Source organism: Pseudorasbora parva, chromosome 9, assembly GCF_024679245.1.
Source record: "Pseudorasbora parva isolate DD20220531a chromosome 9, ASM2467924v1, whole genome shotgun sequence".
Lineage (NCBI taxonomy): Eukaryota > Metazoa > Chordata > Actinopteri > Cypriniformes > Gobionidae > Pseudorasbora > Pseudorasbora parva.
Genome location: NC_090180.1, coordinates 38,174,942 through 38,187,468, shown reverse-complemented (window position 1 = coordinate 38,187,468; position 12,527 = coordinate 38,174,942). Strand labels below are relative to the sequence as shown.

Below are 12,527 nucleotides of genomic sequence, written 5' to 3'. Positions count from 1 at the left end.
AAGTGAGCGGCACTGCTAAAACTACTATATCCAGAGTTTATGTTTTATGCTATTTAAAAATTTGTTAGACGTTAACTGCAGTTAGATAAAGTGAGCGGCACAGCTAAAACTACTATATCCAGATGTTATCTGTCATATTTGAACAGTTTAAGTTTTTGAGATCTTTCTGTCGAATATTTCTATGAAGTCGGCCCATTTAAGGAAGAACGTATCTAGCGCCTGATATAAAGATCGAGTTGAATTAAAGGTCCCGTTTTTCGTGTGTTTTTGAAGCCTTGATTGTGTTTAGGCCTACAGTGTGCAATATAACATGAGTTCATGTTTCGCATGTAAAAAAACAAAGTATTTTTCACACAATTTACTTATCTGTACACCACTGTTTTCTCTGTCCTAAAAATGATGATTCCCTTGTTCTATGAAGTCCCTCCTTCAGAAATACGTAACGAGTTCTGATTGGGCCAGCGCTTCCCGTGTTGTGATTGGACAGCAGCTTAGCGCACTTTGCCCGGAAAGGTCCCGCCTCTTACCATAACAGGGGGATGCAAGCGCTGAATGTGGGCTCTTCTCCACTTGGGAGAGCAACAAGACCACGCCCCCTATTTTGCGTGTTCTTGTGGGCGGAGGGTTAGTCAACAAACTGTTCTAGTGATGTCATTACAGAAGGAAGTGCAACCCGCGGACATAGAAAACAACCCGCAGAAAAAAACGCAGACTTGGCAACACAGTGCAGTTAAGCTCTGTTGACATTTGAATGACAATGCGTTGCTTCGTTGCTCTGATTGGTTGTAGCGCTATCCAATTGAGGTCTTTCCAGGTTTGGTTGAAACACGCCCCATAAACACAGCCCAATGGAACAGTTTCAGACTCATATTCTGACTAGAATTGAATATGACCGGGTCAGGCTATAAAACATGGGTTTTTAAACTGCATTTGTGAAAGAAATGAATCTGCTGTAGCCTATTGATTGAAATGGCATTTCCATTGAAGGTCGTCATGTTTGTCGTTCTCGTTCAGGGCATGACAATGAATTATGAACAAAACGGTGAGAATTAACACAATTTAAATGAACGTAGCCTATTTCTCTGGCGCAGTGCTGGGTAACCAAGCACCAGTCTTCATTGGCATTTGTCAGTGACTGACACTGACATGACACCTGACTGTCGTCGAGTCGCGGAACATGTCGCCGTGTGTTGTAACACCTCCAGTAGTGACTGACAGATTAATCGAGCACCTAATGATGTAATTGTGACATAATCCTAAATAAATAGTCTAATTGTGTAATATTTTAAATATCAATAAAACACATTTTTCAAATGTGTTATTTGTGTCACGTCTGTGTTTGATTGGCATAGTCTACCACTGAATGTTTTGTAATATGTCACAAACTGCCCATTCTAGGAAAGACACGAAAATAAATCTGCCATGGCTCACTACGAATAATGCATTAACAGTCGCGTGTCCGTTACTGTAAACCTTTATTTTTGCGTGGCGCTGGCGCTGCACGGACACACGCCAGTAGGTGTCAGTATAAGTGAGTGTAAAAAAACATATAGGATAGGCCTATAGGCTATATATTAACAAAATATTTGTTAGGCTACGTATGTGAAAAAGATTACATACCGAGCTACTATAGCAATCTTCTTTGATTTAAACAATTGCAAAAAAAAAAAAAAAAAATTTTTTTTTATTTTTTTTTATTATTATTATTATTTTTTTGTACAAGTTAATTATCTGCATATGTTATATAATCTACATTATACTCAGGCAGACAGCTGCATAAGAGATGTCGGTTTTAGTGACACAGGTCAACTGCATGTGCCAATGGGAGTGGCACGTGCCACTAAAATGTGTGATGTGCCAATGGATTGCGTCATTTGCCAGTTGCATAACAATTTGCTTTATGCTGTCAAACATATGATTTATTACATCACTGAAGTGACCCCTGACCAGTAATTTTTTTTAGCTTGTTTTTTTTTTTTTTACAGTGGCTGGAGAAAATCTGATTGTATCTAAATCTCACTAACTTGAACCGCGAATGTTATTTAATAAAGATAACTTTAATGGACAGAACAAAATTGGCCAAACTATAGCTCACTTAAATGAATGGATGATCTGACAGGACCTCCAGTTCAGAGGCCTGACATCTACACCCAAACGAGAGTGTATATTTAAGAGAAACTGATGGTAGCCTATATAATAAATATATAAATATTTTGATGCTTATATAACGTGTATGATGTGCAAACACCGCAACGTTAGTGCATAAGTTAAAACTGGAAGCTACAGAATTGGCACACAGTCTATCTTAAACCTTGAACCCTGGTAATTGCTGCTGACAGCTTTTTGAATTATCACTCAGTGAGTCACATAACTGTATTTCTGTTGCTGTAAAGCTTTTGTCTTTCAAACACATTAAAATGTACAAACTCATGTAATTTCAAATTTACATGCAATGCAGGATTCCTCAATTATTTTTGTCAGGTGAACATCTTTGCCTTAATATATTTACTTGAAGTAAGGTTTTAAGTTAATGAGTAAGGTCAATAATAAAGTAAGTCAATTGTAAAAAAAAAAAATAATAATAATACAAATAACTTCTCTATGACATGCAGGTAAACTAAATTTTGGTAGGCTATCTTTTTTAGTAAATATTTTATTTAAATTTTGTTTATATTTTCATTAAAGTCACAAACCAGCTGCAGTTCCCAATTAAACCCTGAATGGATGTATTATTTAATGCACTTCATGTTGTGGATAACAAAGAATCAAATATGTTTTTCAATTTTACAGTGTCCTTGTTACATATGCTACACTTACCATAGCAATAACAATTATTCACAATTAACAATTATGCATAGTTACATGCAACTAACCCTGCACCAAACCCCAATCCTACCCTAACCACCTGAGTACAAGTAGTTACTAAATATTACTCAGTAATTAAAAATATAATTAGCCTACACTGTAACAATGACGACACCTTAAAATAATGTGTAACCTTTTCTTTCTCGTCGTATTTTAATATCACTGATACACTATTCAGATCAATGTGATAAACAAGATAGGTCATAAGTCCAAAAAGAAGTCCGAATACATTATCTAAAATGAGTAATCTAGATTTCATTACTAACTAAGTTTTTTGTCATGTAATCTGGAATCAGTAATTAACTACCCAGCACTCCTGGACTGGTGTGTTAATGAATAAAGGCTGCAAAGGAACAAAACAAGGACACCACAGATTCAGAACAAGCAGAAGTCCACAAATTGTGATAATCTACGATCGAGCACTAGCATGCTTATACTGCATTCAGTCAGGATTTGGCCCAGAAACTGATATTCAGCATATCAAAGCGAATTGCAGAGGTTATAAAGAAGAAGTGCCAACACTGTAGGCTAAATGACTCTTCACACATTGATGTGTTTGCCAATAAAACCATTCAAACTTATGAAATGGTTATCATTGTTTTCCCGTTGGCTATACCATAGAAAAATGTGAAAACTACAAATCTACAAATAATAAAGCGGGAATTTTCTTCTGCCAAAACTTTGCCCATGCCCATGATGACACGACCCAAACAAACATATGGCGATACGTGCTGAACGCTAGATGGCGGTCCCTAATCAGAATCAGGGAGGGGTTTTGAGGGGTTTTTAAACGACCAAAATAATGAAAGCCAATTCGAGAAAAAAAAGCTTTTTTGCCCCCTCTTCAAGGCTCTTTTAACCCACTGAAATGTTATAAACTCTATCTATGCCATCCTATTTCAAAGAAAGTGAAAGCGAAATGGAAACGAACGTGGCAACGCCCTCTTGGCTCTATTGATTTATCTCACAATCTTATAGCCGCATCTGCTGTGACAAATAAGCAATGGCATATCAAATATTTGAACAAACTTTGAACAAGCTTAAAGTATTATCTATAATATTTGGTATAATTTAAAAGAGAGTTTGAATAAACGTGAAAGTATAGGTCTACATGTATGCATATTTAAATCAGTATAGCCTACCACCAAATAATCACCTCAAATTCTTTTGGACGACTCACGCAGATCAGGTCCTATAGCCTATAGCCTTCTTTGCTTTTGAAAATTCTTCTTTACACTGCAACGAAGTCAATTCTGCAGCATCACGATTTTCTGGAAACTCCTCTCTTTAACATTGTTCTGGGAGGGCACTTTTGAGACAGAGCTGACCATTATAAAAACCCACCCTTAAATGTTATGCACGCAGAACCAGAACCAACCGAAACACGAAGAAAGCAGCGCGTAAGTTCTATTTTTTTTAATCCCTTTTAAAATGTAGCCTACTCTTGTCCAAAAACCCTGAAGTATTTCAATAATAAATCTGTACAGGATTCCGTTTAGTATTTTGGAACAATTCCGATAGGATTCCATTAGGAATTGTCTTGAAGGATAATTATGTCTTGTCCTAGATTCTCTCTCTCTCTCGCTGACACACACACAATGTTACTCGAAAAAGTAATTAGCCTAATTAATTAAAAAAAGTAATAATATAAAATATCACAGGAGAAAGTAAAATTCTATTAAATAAAAACACAATTACGAATAAGATTCTAAGTAAGATCCTACAGGACAAAGTGAAATTCCCTTAAAATAAATCAGAATGTCCAATAGGATTCTAAGAAGTCAATAAGATCCTAGGATAAACTGAAATTCCAATAGGATTTTTTGACAAGAGTACTTTAGCAGGCTCAATGTGTTTCTTCAATTCTTTAACCTCAGCTTAATTTGGAAAAACATATAGGCCTAATCTTTGTCATTTTCAAGATTGATTTATAAATGTTAAGACTGAAAGTGCACTGACCAGTAAAACCTACTGAAAAATTGCTCTCTCTTTACAGGACTTTTAATATGACTATAACAAAAAATAAAAGACTGCAATACAGTCATTGGAATATAGAACAGTGGTTTTCAAACCTGTCCTGGAGGACCCCCAGATTTGGCACACCCACTTCAGGTCTTGCAGTCCCTACTAATGAGCATGAGTTGAATCGGTGTGTTAGATGAAGGAGACATACAAAATGTGCAGGGCTGGGGGTCCTCACGTTTGGAAACCACTGATGTAGAACACATGATAAGTTTTGTTTAGTGGTTTGAATAGATTTTATCTTTGCTAAAATACTTTCCAAAAAATCTTTTAGAAATAATTATCTTTTGAAAGAACAAGCAAATAACATCTCTTTGGTATAGACCGAACTCAAATGAAAACTATACATTGTATGCCACTGTTTTCAAAACACAAAGTGCTGTAAATAATAGCTGCCTGCAGTGAGGAGCTCAGAGCTGCTTTAACTGCTGACAGCAGAGCACTGCAGATACTCTCCAGTTAGTCCACTGCAGAAGAATGACATGACACTACTCTATAATTTGAGCTGAAATGTAACTTAGTGATGGGGAAGGCTCCCATAGCAACAACAAAAATAAGGTTTCAAGGTTTATGCAGGCTTAAAGATGTGCAATTTTTCTTCAATAGAGCAGCAAATTTATAGACATCCAACGAGGACTTTAAACTCAAAGGGATTTGTGACTTCACCTGCCTCTCAGTAAGGTAATCAATAATACATCAATGTAACATGAGCAAGAGTTACAATACCATATCACCATATGGTAAGTGTGGGTCATTTTTTTGTGTGAATGGTTTTCCTTAGGATCATGTCTTGTAGTGGATATATGCCAGCTCCAGTGTGTCTCATCGAAAATAATGAAAACGGGAAGCTGTGTGTGAGGAAAGATGCCAAAGACATTCTGGATGGGATCAAGGAGCCGGTGGTGGTGGTGTGTGTGGTGGGACTCTACCGGACGGGGAAGTCCTACTAGGCTTGGGCGGTATCCAAATTTTGATACCGTCAAACCTCCTTCCTATTTTACCTCGGTATACGGTATTACCGTGAATAATTAAAACATTATGATGTAAGGCTCAGACAGCGTCAACAAACTGTTGGCTTGGCTTATATATATATATATATATATATATATATATATATATATAGGCTGTAACAACAACGACTCATGAGTTTAATGTCTCGGGGAATAATTAACTCAAAAGGGATTTAATATTCAATATTCATGAATTTATGAATATGATTTGCCAGTTGTTCATTACGTATTAAAATTTTCCGATAGGGAAAATTGTTTAATTAAATACAAGTAACCCTTTATGAAATTGCTTGAAATTATCCTACTAAGTTTGTCCTGCAAATTAGTTATAGACTTTTCAAATCAATTCTCAATAATGGATTACTGCTTTTCGAGCGCATGAGAAACATTAACTTTACTGATCAGGATAAGTTCAATATTTCAAATGGTCATACAGTTTACTTTACTAACATAGTAGCATAAGCAGTTAGGTAACGTTTAGATCGCAAGTTTCATTGACTTTGTGTATGTGGCAGAATAACAGATTCAACTCATTAAATGTCTTTCGGAGGTTTAATAAACACAGACTAAAAATAACACTACAATTCACACAGAAAGTACATACTAAATATGCATCAAGAGAGTAGAAATATAGATATTAACGAAAGAAATACATAAAAGAGAATAATGAATAGACTGAAGTTAGAGAGAGATAAAAGAGAGAGAGAGAGACAAAGAGAGTGAGGGGGAGAGAGAGACAAAGAGAGTGGGGGGGGGTAAGCAAGGCATGCTTTCCTTCAGTTCAACCAAATACGACCTTCACGGAGTTAATTTATCCCAACGGGAGAATAACACACCCTCTTTACAGCAGTAAGAAATAGAATACTTGCATTCTTTTTGGTTTCGTTTTGGCTTCTCGCTTGTGTGCGTATGTGTCTCTGCGTGTTCAAATGTCCTGCATGTCCGGCGGTCCTTTCCGAGGTTGGGAGGGAAGCGGCTGTTTGCTTTAGCGATGCTTTGTGTTCTTGAAGATCGGATTGTAGAAGAGAAGATTTTTGGAAGAGCTGAGGCCTGCTTGGAGGGCCTGCATTGGTGGCCTGGCTCAAGGGCCAGCCACAAAAACGTGTTGGTTCAGCCAGAGAGAGAAGAGAGAGTGGGGAGTGTAAGAGAGAAGGAGGGCATCCGAGGTCCTCCTTTTATGGTCTGGCCGTAGTCCCACCCTCCAGGGTTAGACTTAACCAATGAGAGTGTTGGGATTTCCCGGCGGGAAATTCCTCAGCAGACTTTATTGCTCTTTGTTTGAAGGTTCGACTCAGTGGGTCTCTGAGTCTTCATACTATAATTAATGCAACAAACACACACTGCATTTTCTGAATAAGTGATATACCTGGAAGTGTAAGTCGTGAAGTGAGCATTAATTTGATAGGAGACATGACATATATGAGGTTATCTGAACTAGTACTTTGTTAAGACACAGACAAAAAGATGCAAAATACCATACAGAAGAAACATTTTACAAAACAATTATGTGTTTACATATACTGTCCTGGGGTGCATGTTCATTTATAGATGGTTTGTCTATAATTTGAGGCAAAAGCTCTGTGTCTCTGTGTCAAAAGCTCTGTGGCCACATTCTTTCCGGCCATAAAAAGATCTTATCAGATGGTTTCCAGGGTGACTGAAGAATCTCCCTCTGTTGTGTTGGGGGGGAAGGTATGCTAGTGAGCACAACTTTCAAAACATATTTGTTAAATGTAACTGGCGATTGTGTGTTTGATTCGCCTGAGTCGCTACATAATCCCCCCTTTCGCTAGTTGTTGTCCCTCCTATGGACAACAACGAGCGATATCAAAGATTCAGGAAGATCAGACACACCATAGCCATGTTAGGCTCCAGTTGTTTGTGTCTCCGGAAGTTATGGTCGTTCCACGGCAGATAAGGCAGACAGTAGCCCAGTTCAGGTCTCTGTGCTTGTGCAGCAGGTGTCGAGGCAGCAGGTGCCCTGACGGTGCGTCACCTGTCATCCAGAAGTCTGTTTGTGTGGTGCAGGTGTGCTGTGGGCTTTCTGCAGCCCTGGGTGGAACCATGTTCCTCGCAATGGCCAGTCAGTCCTTTAGGTCTCCTGCCTAGGAAGATGGACTGCATCTTGACACTTTTATGTCCTATGCTGACTAGGAACTTTTCAGAGGGTGCCTCGCATTGTGGCCAGGCTGGGTGCCTTCTGGTGATCCACTTTGGTTTCTCTGTTTCAAAGTTCAAAGTCATTGGGGTTTTGAGAATCCCTTCAGAGGCGGCCTTGTGTTCGTTTAAGGCCTTCTTTCTCAAATCACATGCATGACATAGTGTGGGGCTTGGCAGTATTGCCTACAAGATGACTAACTGGTGTTGGAGGAGAAGGTTCTTGAAGCTGGTGTAAGGTTAGGCAGAGGGCTTGGTCTCCTCCCCCCCTTTGCGTTTGTGTGCAGGGCTGGAGGAGCTTGCGCTGCTGATGTGAAGTTCAGGAGAGTACGTCTTTCTTTTGAGGATTCATTTGCAGTTGGTGATCAGTAGTCCAGGTTGCTCTCTCAGAACGATGCCCGAGGCTGGACTCGGTGTGATGATGTCTGGTGGTGGCTGGCCTCTGATTGTCTGGAGGCACAGGAGCATGATCACGGCCGCGTTTCTTAGGCATTTCCAGATCTGTTGCATGGCCTCAGTAGTGAAGTGGATGCCTCTGTCTGAGTTGATTCTCAGTGGCAATCTTGACAGGAAACAAATGTGATTCATCAGGTGGTATGCCGTGGTCTGGGCGGTGTCGTTGGGTGCTGGTTGACACTCCAACCACTTGGTAAACTGGCACACCACTGTGAGAAAGTACTTTTTGCCTTTTGTGGACCTGGGCAGGGGTTCTATCCGGTCGATTTGTAGGTTTGACCATGGGAAAGTGGTCCCTCTGTGTTGCAGTGGGGCTCTGTGGCTCGGGTTTGCTGGTTGGAACTGGCAGCGAACTAGCCCTTCTCTAACATACTCTGCTGCATCTTGATGCATCCCAGGCCCATATGCCACCTGTTTCAGTGTGTCATACGTGGCTCTGGTGCCGTGGTGTCCAGCACATGGTGTGTTGTGGGCGTACATTAGCATCACCCCCCTTTGCGACCGTGGCACTACAAGCTGTGGCGCTGTGTTGCCATCGGGTGCACACCAGAGAATGTTGTCCATAATACGCATCATGTGTCTGGAGTTATGTAGATGCTTGTGGCTAGAGTCATCAATGAGCTCAGAGTCAGTGATAGGGTGGTTGGAGGGGTCTGAGAGGTGGTCAAGAATTGTCTTTATTGCAGTGTCAGAGGTTTGCATATCCGCAATATCGTTGTTGGAAATTTGCGGAGTTAGCGGTAGCAGCTGCAAGGCCGGCATTGTAGCCGGTGTCGATCGCTTGCTGTTAGTTAGCACTGCAACAATGGGGCTGGATGTGGGGTGCGGGGGTGCCCACATGTCGCCGTGTGGTGTGTTTTTACTGATTGTATTGCACAGTGGTAGACTTTTGGTTGAGTTGTCTGCCCACAGTGCAGGGATACTGTTCGTTGTGATAATGTCATTCAGCTGTAGGTCATTCATGACCTGGGGGCAGACGGCATCAGAGTCTTTGGATAGCTGAAATGTGCAAAGTAGCGAACTTGACCTTGGCTTTGGGGCTGAGGCTGTGTTGTCACAGTGTGCTGCAGGGGGTCCCGTGGCCTTTGTGACCTGGCAGTTTGGCTCTGTGGGAGTTCCCGTGACCTCTGTGACTTGACAGTCTTGCTCAGACGGTGTGTGTGTCTGAAGGGGCAGAGGGTCACGCACCTGAGCCCAGACTTTCAGCTGTTTGAAGTCCAGTACGGGTTCGAAGCGGTCCAGCAGGTCTTTTCCGATGAGAAACGGATAAGTGTTCATAGGGGAGATATAGACTGGGTGTATCAGCCTCATAGGTCCAATTGTCAGGTGGATGGAAGCTACGTGTTTGAGCTGGATGTCGTTTTGGCTATACGACTGCACATTTAGCTTACAAGTGTGAAGGTTAAGGGTGCGATTTTTCCTCTGTGCTTCAAATCTGAGTCTTTCAAACAGTTGGGCGGATATAAGCGTGAGGTCGGAGCCAGTGTCCACTAGGGCTTCGAGCTTAAATGCCCTTTCCATAGTGATAGTCAGATAGAGTTTTCGAGCCATCCCCTTCTCGATTAGGTTTCCCAGGAGTCTTGGTGTGGGGACCTGTGTGTTGCTTGATAAGCCGTCTGGATATGTGTCAAGTGTCTCATTATGCGTGCAAACAATCAAAACAGCGCTTTTTGGTACATTGGGCTGCGCCATGATACTGTCTTGATTAGAGGCTGTTGCTGTCAGCTGTCGTGTGGGTGTGCTGCTGACATGTGGGGGTGCAACAGTTAGTACACTAGTCCGTGGTTGGGGAACAGTGTTCAGGATGGATGATTCAGTTGCAGGAAGGGCGGGAAGGTTGATTTCAGGTATCATGTCTAGTCGTGCTGTACCTGGTCCGTCCTTCTTGTCTTCCTTGTGAGGTTTCTGTCGGAGGAGCTCTTTTAGGATCTTTATGAGCTCTGTAACTTCAGAAGCAGCTACACTTTCTTTGCCAGACGTGGGTTCAGGTCTGGGCCTACCATTGTCCCGTCGAGAGTGGCCTCTTCGCTGGCTTTCTGGGCGAGGCGGGTCCCAGGATCCTTCAGAGCGATCGCTCTGGTACCGTGGACGGTCGCCATTATGACCGCGCTGCCCTCTGCTGGCTTGGAGTGGTTTGGACTCTCTGTTGACGGGTCGGTAACTGTGGTTCTGTTTGGCGCCCTCTAGGGTTAGCTCTGGGTGGTGCACAGAGACAGGGCAGATGGTGGGCTGTTTTACAGTCTTTTCAGAAATAGTTTTCTGTTTGACGTAAGCTTTGTGAGCCAAGTCTCTTAACTGTTGCGTGTCCATGCTGCGCGGGCACGCCAGCACCCCCAGGTGGTAACTGATGGTAGGGTGCAGGTTTCGGAGGAAAAGAGTTTTGAAGTTGATGTCCTCCTCCATGCCTGGGTCGTTACGTGTCCCGAAGTAGGCACGTCGCAGTCTGTTATAAAAGTTCTGTGAGGTCTCACGTCGAGCTTGCTTGAGGTCCATGGCAGTGATGAACCCCTGGTCTGACTCGGGGTTGGAGTACTCACGAATTAGAGCTTGTCGTAGATGCCAGTAGTCCGTTTTGATGGCCTCTGGTTGTCGATCCAGAAAGCTGCGTACGTCACGATTAGACGTGGCCCTGAGCAGGTACAGTCTGTCCCAGTTGTTCGCGTGAGCGACAGTTTGCAAATAAAAGTCTATGTCTTTTAAGTATGCGTGGACGTCGTGTCCTCCTGCCGGGTCTGGGCTGAAGGTAGGAATATTTCTGGCCAGCTTGTCAAGGTTCTTTGAAGCTTCGTGGCTGTTGACCTTGACTTCCTGGAAGGGCGTCCTTTCCTTTGCTGCTGACGGGGATTCGTGGAGACTGGCGGGTGCTCTTTTAAACAGGGGGCTGTCGTCCCCCCTCGTAGCTCTTGCTTCGTGGCTAAAATGTGCGGAGTAACTGGTCAGGGGAAACTGTGTGTTGTGTGTTTCCCCCTTCCGGTAACGTTGCACTATATATGATTGTCTCAGTTCTCTTTGCACCATGTCAAGTTCATCTTTGAGCTCGTGTCTTTGCTGGATGAGCTCGTCGATCTCGGCTTGTGCCGACTGCAAATGTTTTGCATAGACTTTAGCTTTAATGTCTCTGTCTTTAAGTTCATCAGTGGCTCTCTCCAGGAGGAATTCGCCACGCCGAAGCTTTTCGTCGAGGTGTTTCCTGGCGTCTTTCTCTGACTGTACTCGTCGGTCGGTGTCACGACGGAGCTCCTTCAGGGTCTTTTGAAGCCTTTCTATTTCTTGTCTTTGTTCTTTGTCTGTTTCGTCGTCTTTCTCTGTGTCTAGAAGCTGATCTAGACGAAGCTGGGTGAGGGCTTGGTCTCTCCGGGCCTCCTTGGCTTGAAGCTTTAGCGTTGCTGCCTCCTGTTCCAGGTTGTCGTAGCTCCCTTCGCTTAGACGTGCCTGTGCGATGAGGACGTGGGCGAGGCTTCCGAGGATCTTGGCCACTTCCTTGTTGGAGTAGCTCTGCGTGGGGTCGTGTGTCATCAGCTGGTCTAGCTCGGTGTCCAGTTGCTCCTCGCTCGGCTGCCCCAGACTTCCTTGACTGGTGGCCGTTAGCGCTTCCAGCCATGTCGTTAGGCGATCCCACGGGACGGCGGAACTGGGTGCACGGAACATTACTGCGGACGAAAGAAACACAGCACACACACACACACAGAGAGAGAGCCAATGCAAGCTTGTTCTAAGCTAACGAGCTATCGTACGGATAGCTGGGAATTTTGGCTAACTGATCTAGACAGTTAGATAATTAGACAATTCAGACAATTAGGTGGGCGGTAGCCCTGGGGGGTCACTTGGTGAACTGCTGCTCGGTCGTCCCGGGACTATTTAATTCTCCTTGGGGTCTCTTGGTGAACTGAAAGAAACACAATCGTGATAGTCCAACAGTGAGGATAGGAAAGAGCACAGTGGAAACAAACACAAGATGAATTGGTCTGTAATGAAAGGAATGTCAGCGTGCGCGCCGGGAGTGTTAGGGAAAATTAA

General features: G+C 42.8%; 1 protein-coding gene across 5 annotated transcripts in view; it reads left to right on the top strand.

The window, feature by feature from the left end:
• LOC137089055 (guanylate-binding protein 2-like) overlaps window positions 1-12,527 on the top strand; it is an 86,269-nt gene that overhangs the window by 59,296 nt on the left and 14,446 nt on the right. Inside the window, exons 1-3 of one of the 5 annotated variants that reach the window (XR_010907636.1) lie at window positions 4,121-4,265; window positions 5,494-5,568; window positions 5,669-5,834. The exons of 2 other annotated variants lie outside the window; for them this stretch is intronic. Coding sequence is in view for 2 of the 3 variants with exons in the window: in XM_067452493.1 (XP_067308594.1) it covers window positions 5,673-5,834 (162 nt within the window). In the remaining variant the exon portion in view is untranslated. Of the gene's footprint in view, window positions 1-4,120; window positions 4,266-5,281; window positions 5,346-5,493; window positions 5,569-5,668; window positions 5,835-12,527 lie in introns of those variants that run through there. 2 more of the 5 variants (XM_067452493.1, XM_067452494.1) reach the window with 2 other exon arrangements.